Source organism: Thamnophis elegans, chromosome 1 (assembly GCF_009769535.1).
Source record: "Thamnophis elegans isolate rThaEle1 chromosome 1, rThaEle1.pri, whole genome shotgun sequence".
NCBI classification, from domain to species: Eukaryota; Metazoa; Chordata; class Lepidosauria; order Squamata; family Colubridae; genus Thamnophis; species Thamnophis elegans.
Genome location: NC_045541.1, coordinates 169778685 through 169787528, shown reverse-complemented (window position 1 = coordinate 169787528; position 8844 = coordinate 169778685). Strand labels below are relative to the sequence as shown.

The following is an 8844-nucleotide window of genomic DNA, read 5'->3' as shown; positions in this document are numbered from 1 at the left end:
ATAAAATAAAATTAAAAAGAAAGAAAAAGAAAAAAAAGAAAAAAACACACAAAAAGAAAAAAACACCATCATCACATGCAACATGTCGTTTGGTTACAAGTGTTTTAACATCCACATCCTCGAATAATATTTACCATCTCAAACTTTTCATCTAGTAAAATTAAAAACCTCATTTTCATTCTACAATATATATTCAGTTAACATTAGTATTATTTTTTTCAGAAAACATACATGTTCATTATTGTCCTTGTATTTCATACCTTCAAACAAAGATCTTATTCCTTCATTTTTCATCAAAACGTCACTGCATATATATACCAGTTTTCAATTATTCCCTTGTTAAAATTGTTTATCAGCAGCGAAATATCATTATAATACGTTCTTAACATTATACATGTCTATATATCTTGAAGTTGTCAGTTGAGAAACACTGCCCTAAAGCATCTCTGATAGATGATCATCCAGCATCAATTTGAAGACGTCCAACAAAAAAAGAACTCACCATGGTATGTGGTAGGCTATTTAATTGACCGACAACTCATGTGGTCAAGAAGCCTGATGTCTTAGCTGAAACTCCTTCCATTGGATCTGGTCCTTCCATTGTCCACTTTTCCTTCTGTGTGGCAACCATTTATGTATATAAAATGATGGCTATCATATTGCCCCTTACGTTCTTCTGCAGGTCAAACCTCCTTTTAAGGACTTTTGATAAGCCTTGGTTTTCAGACTCTTCTCCGTTGTGACAGCCCTCCTTTGAATTTGTTCCAATTTGTTGCTGTCCTTTTAGGACAATGTTGCCCAAAGTTTAAACAGTTCTCCAAGTGAAATTTGAACCAGGGCAGAAGAGAATAGCAATAACAACAGCATTAGACTTATATAGCGCTTTTACAGTCCTCTAAGCAGTTTCCGGAGTCAGCCTATTGCCCCCAACAATCTTGGTCCTCATTTTACCCATCTTGGAAAGATGGAAGACCGAGTCATCCTTTGTGCCAGTGAGATTTGAACTGCCCAACTGCAGTTGAAGTAGCTTGCAGTACTGCACTCTATCCACTGCGCCACCTTGGCTCTTGGAATAGAACAATTATTTCTTAGGATCCAGACTTTATGCTCCTGTAGCATTTACCTTTTTGGCAACTGCATCCTACAGCAGATTCAAATTTAGCTTGTGATTGATAAGGATGATCTGATCTGAGATTGCCAAGTTTGTCTTTTAACTTAAATATCAGTACTTGGGACAGTTCCGCTATTTAAATTCATCAAGGCCCAGTCTTCAAGGATGCCTCTTCTGTCTCCAGATAGGCCAGAGACTGATCCAAAAATATTCCTCAAGGAGCTTTTTGTTAGTTATGAAGTCGTGTCTGACCCATCGCAACCCCATGGACAATATTCCTCTAGACCTTCCTGTCTTCTACCATCCTCTGGAGTCCATTTAAGCTCATACCGACTGCTTCGATGACTCCATCCAGCCACCTCATTCTCTGTCGTCCCCTTTTTCTTCTGCCCTCAATCTTTCCATCATCAGGCTGTTCTCCAGTGAGTCCTTCCTTCTCATTAGGTGGCCAAAGTACTTGAGTTTCCTCTTCAGGATCTGGCCTTCTAAAGAGCTGTCAGGGTTGATCTCCTCTAGAACTGACCAGTTTGATCGCCTTGCAGTCCAACGGACTTGGAGGAGTCTTCTCCAGCACCAAAGGTCCTGATTCTTTGGCGTTCAATCTTTCTTAGGGTCCAGCTTTCACAGCCATACATTGCAACTGGGAAAACCATAGCCTTGACTATACGTACTTTTGTTGGCAGGGTGATGTCTCTGCTTTTTAGTATGTTGTATAGATTTGCCATAGCCTTCCTCCCCAGGAGCGAGCGTCTTTTAATTTATTTACTTTAATTTCCTCAAGGAGCAGCACCGTATTAAGCAGGTCATTGCTCTGGTGGTATCCTATGGAGCCAAAGTACCCCTATAACATTGATCCATCTAAGTCCCAAAACGGGGCATGGGGAGGGGCTTCACGAGACCCCAGAATTAGGGGACATTTCCATATCACAAGAGTGATAGGGACAATAGAATAGAACTGGAGTAGGAGATAGTTGCCATTCCTTCACTAACTGTATTTAAACAGAGTCTGGATGTCAGTTATCTGAAATTGCATAGTTGCAAGATCCTGCGTAGAACTTCCTGCTGAAACCAGAAAGACAGACTAAAAGACTTCCAAGAATCTGAATAAAATACTATTTTTTCAATGGATCCCAGAATTCCTCTCTCGGTGTACAGTTCTGTCTCATCACCTCCCTTCACTCTCTAGCCACACTCTAAGCCTACCAAAGTTGACATAGCATGATTCATTGTGCTAGCCATGGTTTGTTTACTCATTATTCTTTTAATAAGTCGGAACGGATTGCCTTCTGTTCTAAGCCAACGTTTCTCAATCTCAGCAACTTGAAGATTGTGCACTTCAACTCCCAGAATTGCCCAGCCAACAATTCCCAGCAATTCCCCAGGCAACCCAAACAAGCAAACACCTTAAGGTTTAGAGCACTGAACAACATGTTCTAAAACTATGCCTCAGATTGAAGTGTCAGTTGGTTGCAGAAAAATCAAATCCAGAAAGCACACACAGATAACGGATTCAGCTGCATTCATTAACTTCTTTATATACATAAGAATAGATGAATAAGTGTACAATACCAACAGGTGGTTCTTCCAAGTAAACACAAGGCAGGAGAGTTACAGGCAAACACAAGCAGTTAGTTTCATTTCAGTGGACAAGCCCATACAGACTGCTAGTTTACTTCTCAGAACAGCAGACTGCTTAAGTTTCTGTTTCAATTCTCTGCACAGACTCAGATCTATGTAAGCTCCCATTGGCTGACTTAGTTGCTATGCCCCTATTCATTGGCTGACCTTGTTCCCATGTCTCTCCCAGTCTTGAATATTTTAACACAAAGGTAGCCCCTTTTCTTCCATTCCAAAAGTTAGAGGTAGCCTTTCCAGTATTGTCTGCTGACGATATCACCCTAGCCTGGTAATGAAACATCTGCAGGAAAACTACCAAACTCAGGGAGCCAAGAACCCAGTTCAACACTGAGCTACTGATATTCTCTACTGTTTCTGGTATTACAGGAGGACTCATCTTGCTCTGGAAGATTATTGTGAGATATTTGGGCTGTCCTGTCCAATCCCCTGTTCAGGGCATGGCTTCAAAATCAAACCCTCCCAAATAGGTGGCATTCCAGTCTGGCTCGAGGACAACCGAGAAAAGATCAAAATGGTCTTACAGGTGGGAGCTTTTCTTAACGCTCAGGTGGGAAAGACCAACCTCCTGCCTGTTCAGGGGGTTCTAAGTCTTTTATATTAACTTTCTCACAGAATTGATTTCTGAGATGAAAATAAGCTAGGTTTTGCTGAAGAGCAAAAGTGTTTGAGATACCTTTGGTTGAACCTCACAGGAGAGAGTCTAAGCGGAATCAAGCTAGGCGGTATTTGGTTGGGAGGCACCAGAGCAATAGATGGGATGAAGGGACACATCCAGGTGTGGTCCTGTCATCTGACAGGAGGTTTTCCAGCTTTCCATCTATTGCCAGTGTGGTTCCTCTGGTGTCCCCCACCCAAAATATTACCCAGCCTGACTCTGCTTAGCTTCCAAGCTAAGTTACAACATCCGAATCATGATGTGAATATAAGGTAGATAGATGATGTTAGATAGGCAGACAAGCAGGCAGAGAGACTTAGAGACAGATAAGATAGATAAGATGATGATAGATAGATAGATAGATAGATAGATAGATAGATAGATAGATAGATAGATAGATAGATAGATGATATAGATGGATGGATGGATGGATGGATGGGTGGATGGATGATAGATAGATGATAGATAGATAGATAGATAGATAGATAGATAGATAGATAGATAGATAGATAGATAGATAGATAGATATAAATAGAACAGATGAGAGATGGGAGAGAAAGAGAGAGAAAGCTAGAGATACAATCTCAAAGGTGCTTTTTCAGGAGGCAACTGGACTCTTTTCTTTTGTTTTCTTCTTCTTCTGAGGATAGTGAAGAGTGGAAGGATCCTGTCAGAGTCGAAGAAGCTTCTTGGATGAGAAGTGAAAGGTCTTCAAAAGAAAAAACAAGAAAGTCCAGTTGCCTTCTGAAAAAAAACACCTTTGGGACAAGCATGCCCTGGATAACTGAGAATCTCTAGAGATACAATCCTTTATCAGTATGGATGACATCTGGAGAACCCTGGGGAGGGAGAGGGGAATAGGTAGCCTTATATTCCATAGGTTGCCTTAACTTATATTCAAAATATTGGGTAGACTCAGAACAAATAGTAACTGGTCCTAAGGATAGATGTCAGTCTCCCCAAGTTTAAAAAAAAGAAACCTTTTTTTGTTGTTTTGAATGACTTTCGTTCTTAAAAGTAGTTAGCAGCCTTGACACACACACCCCACACACACACCAATGGAGAGCAGCGCCGTGTAAATCAAATAAATAAACCGGGGCTGCTTTTCCACCTAGAAGGTAAATATCATCGAGGAGGGACCTCGAATCTTTAACGCAGGGGTGCCCAAATTTGGGAACTTTAAGACTTGTGGACTTCAACTCCCAGAATTCCCCAGCCAGCCATGCTTCATTGACAGCGTGCTTGTGTTGTTGTCGTAGTCATTGTCGTTGTTGTGGGAAGGAGGGCCCTTTCTTTTTCAAACTCACCCTCTCTCCCCCCCTTCCGAGCCAGACCGTTGGACTTGCCAAAGTTCACTACCACAATATCAACAGGGAACTCGGGGCTGAACTTGGGCAGCTGCTGCTCAGAGGCTGGCGGGGTGGGGGGTGGAGGTGGGGGGGGTGGAGAGCGAAGAGGGAAGGACGGGGGTCTTCATGAACAGCTTCACACGTCGGCCAGAGCTCAGCAACGCCCGGCTGTGGGTTCCTCCTTCAGCCTTCGACGGCTAGGCTTTTGTCCGCCTTGAGTTTGGGCTGAAGACCTGTTTGAAGCGAGCCTCCGGATACAGCGCAAGGGCTGGGCGGAGGGAGTTGTGTGTGTGTGTGTGTGTGTGTGTGTGTTCGCGCGCGTGGGGCGGGGGGGGGTTATTTCAAACCGTGCCCCTCCATCCTCACCAAGCATCCTTCCTCCCCCCTCCTCCCTGAAGGCTGCCTACAGAGCATCTGCAGCCTCAAGTAAAAGCTTTTCATCCCCCCCCTCCATTCCCAGCGAGCTGCGCGATCGATAAGGGCAGCGCAGGAGGGGGCCGTGCCGCGGAGCCGGAGAAGCCCCCCCCCTCTCAGCGCCCTCAGCTAGCTCCAAAAGCGGAGAAGCGCGCGGGGGGGGGGGGGGAGGCAGGACCGAGGAAGGGAGCTCGGTTTGGGACTGGGGGGGTTGTGTGTGCGTGTGTGTGTGTTTGTGCGTGTGTCTGTCTGTCTGTCTGTCTGTCTGTCTGCAGGGCGGACGGAAGGGCGATCCACACAAAGGCAGAAGTGGAACAAGACGGGGTGGGGGGGGGGAGTGGAGCGCAGTGGCGGCTGCTAGGCTGCTGGGTGGACATCAGGCGCTCTCCCCGACCTGGATGGATCGAGCAATAAAGCAGAAACGCCCGTGATAGATGGACCGGGAGATTAGGCGCGATGGAGTGCCGTGATGTATGGCTTGCTGATACAGTCCGGGGCGGAGGGGCCGGCAGGCAAAGAACTGAGTGCCGTCCTCCCACCTCCGCCAACCTGTCCCAAGACAAGCCTTCCTACTCTGGCTTTCCTCTATCTGCCTTCCTCCCTCGCTCGCTCGCTTGCTTGCAAATCTCTTTCCCTCTTCTTTCTCCAGGGACCAATCGATCATCTTTCCATTCTTGCTTCCTTTTTTTCCTCAGCTTTCTTCTTTACTGGAACCTTCCTTCCTCCCTCCCTCCCTCCCTTATTTCCTTCCTTATTTCCTTTCCTTCCTCCCCCTCCCTCATTTCCTCCTTTCCTTCCTCCCTCCCTTCCCCCTCCCTTTCCTTCCTTATTTCCTTTCCTTCCTCCCTCCCTCATTTCCTCCCTCCCTTATTTCCTCCCTCCTTTATTTCCTTCCCTCCCTCCCTCCCTTTCTTCCACCCTCCGTTCCCTATCTCCTTCCTTATTTCCTTTCCTTCCTCCTTCCCTTATTTCCTCCTTTCCTTCCTCCCTCCCTCCCTCCCTTATTTCCTCCTTTCCTTCCTCCCTCCCTTCCCCCTCCCTTTCCTTCCTTATTTCCTTTCCTTCCTCCCTCCCTCATTTCCTCCCTCCCTTATTTCCTCCCTCCTTTATTTCCTTCCCTCCCTCCCTCCCTTTCTTCCACCCTCCGTTCCCTATCTCCTTCCTTATTTCCTTTCCTTCCTCCTTCCCTTATTTCCTCCTTTCCTTCCTCCCTCCCTCCCTCCCTTATTTCCTCCTTTCCTTCCTCCCTCCCTTCCCCCTCCCTTTCCTTCCTTATTTCCTTTCCTTCCTCCCTCCCTCATTTCCTCCCTCCCTTATTTCCTCCCTCTTTTATTTCCTTCCCTCCCTCCCTCCCTTTCTTCCACCCTCCGTTCCCTATCTCCTTCCTTATTTCCTTTCCTTCCTCCTTCCCTTATTTCCTCCTTTCCTTCCTCCCTCCCTCCCTCCCTTATTTCCTCCCTTATTTCCTTCTCTTCTCCCTCCCTTATTTCCTCCCTCCCTCATTCCCTTCCTTATTCCCTTTCCTCCCTCCTTTCCCCTTCCCTCCTTTCCCCCTCCCTTATTTCCTTCCTTTCCTTCCTTGCTTACTTCCTCCCGCTCTTATTTCCTTCCCTCCCTCCCTCCCTTCTTTCCCTCTCCACACCAACATATCTCAGCGCTTTCCCAACACTTCCAGTCGGCCAACTCCGGGTGGGCCGGCTTCCCCTTCCCAACCTGTAGTGGGCGACGTAGCTCAGCCCGCCCCGGAGGGCCTCAGGTTGGGGACGGCTGGCGTCGAGCCTGCGCTTGGCTCAACCTCCAGCAGCCAGAATTGATTTTCTCCAGCCTCCTTGCCCGAGCCGCCACCGCCGCCTCCTCCTCTTGTCTTCTCCCTCGCCGCCTTCCTTCCCCCCGTGCAGCTGCCTTCAACTTTCCCATTTTTCTCGCGTGAGGTGGAGGCAGAGCCCGGCCGCCGCTGGGGCACCGGAGCCGAGAGTCCCGGCAGGCGAGGGGAGCCGGCAGGTGGGCGCTCCGTCCTCTCCCAGCGGTGGGTCCGAGGCGCGAGCAAGCGCGCGGCCCTGTGGCTTCGGGGCGCGCGCGCGCGCGTCCGTGGGCGGGAGAGGCGGACAGTCCGGGGCTGAGGAGCCGTGACGTCAAGGCGAGAGGGAGGCAGAGCTGAGAGGCAGCGCGGCGATTCGCAGCCCGGGCGAAGGTTGGAGGAGGCGGAGGCGAGAGCAGGAGTGAGAGGCGAGCGCCCAGCTCCGCAGCCTCGGGCAGGAGGGGAGCCGCCGCCGCCGCCGCCGCCGCTCGCGTGTCCAGCTGTCGCCGCTGCTTCTCCCGCTGTGGCTGCTGCCGCTCTGGCCGCCGAGGCTGCGGGCGTCGGGCCCCGCGGATGGCGCTCTCTTGAGATGGCCGGCCATCTGGCTTGAGGCGGCGGGGCAGGAGGCGGGAGGCGGAGATCCGGAGGGGGCGGGCGGGAGGGGTGGAGGAGGCGGGGGGGACCCTCGCTGCCAGGGGGAGACCGAGCGAGCGATGGAGCTGAACCTCGACGGACTGGGCAACCTCCACCAAGCCGGGGAGCTCTTGAGCCCCGCCGGGGCGCACGCCAGGCAGCCACCGCCTCCCCCGCCGCCTCCCCCGCCGCCGCCGTCGACCCACCGCAACTTGGTCTCCTCGCACGGCCGGCCGGCCATGGTCTCCAGCATGGCCTCCATCCTGGACGGGGCGGGCGACTACCGAGCCGAGCACAGCCTGGGCGGCCCGCTGCACCCGGCCATGAGCATGGCCTGCGAGTCCCCGTCGGGCATGAGCACTTACACCACGCTGACGCCGCTGCAGCACCTGCCGCCCATCTCCACCGTCTCGGAGAAGTTTCCCCACCCGCACCACCACCACCACCACCATCACCACCATCACCACCCGCCGCACCAGCGCCTGGCCGGCAACGTTAGCGGCAGCTTCGCCCTCATGCGCGAGGAGCGCAGCCTCGCCGCCTCCATGGGCAACCTCTACGGCCACTACCCCAAAGACATGCCGGCCATGGGGCAGCCCCTCTCCCCGCTGGCCAACGGGCTGGGCGGCCTCCACAACGGGCAGCAGTCCCTGGCCCCCTACGGTCCCGGCGGCCACCTGGCCGGAGACAAGCTGCTCTCCCCCAACGGCTTCGAGCCCCACCTGCTCTCCCGCAGCGAGGAGCACCTGGCCCGGGGGCTGGGCGCGCCGGGCGCCGGCATGATGCCCGCCCTCAACGGCCTCCACCCGCACGCCCACCCGCACGCCCAGGCCAACGGCTCGCTGCTGGCCGAGCGGGAGCGGCAGGTCTCGGCCTCGGGCTCGGCGGGCGGCGGCGGCGGGGCCGGCCAGGTGGAGGAGATCAACACCAAGGAAGTGGCGCAGCGCATCACGGCCGAGCTGAAGCGCTACAGCATCCCGCAGGCCATCTTCGCCCAGCGGATCTTGTGCCGCTCGCAGGGCACCCTCTCCGACCTGCTGCGGAACCCCAAGCCCTGGAGTAAACTCAAGTCCGGCCGGGAGACCTTCCGCAGGATGTGGAAATGGCTGCAGGAGCCCGAGTTCCAGCGCATGTCTGCCCTCAGGCTGGCCGGTAAGGGGGCTGAGCGGGCGGGCGAAGCGCCGGGGAAGGGACCCAGAGGGGCGCGCGGGTCGGGCTCAGCCGGCTTGGCAGGCGGGGACGCAGG

General features: G+C 52.1%; 1 protein-coding gene across 1 annotated transcript in view; it reads left to right on the top strand.

The window, feature by feature from the left end:
- Positions 1-7678: 7678 nt before the first annotated feature.
- The window catches only part of ONECUT3 (one cut homeobox 3), an 88041-nt gene continuing 86875 nt past the window's right edge, over positions 7679-8844 (top strand). Inside the window, exon 1 of the mRNA XM_032224180.1 lies at positions 7679-8750. Within this exon, the coding sequence (XP_032080071.1) occupies positions 7679-8750 (1072 nt within the window). The remainder of the gene's footprint in view (positions 8751-8844) is intronic.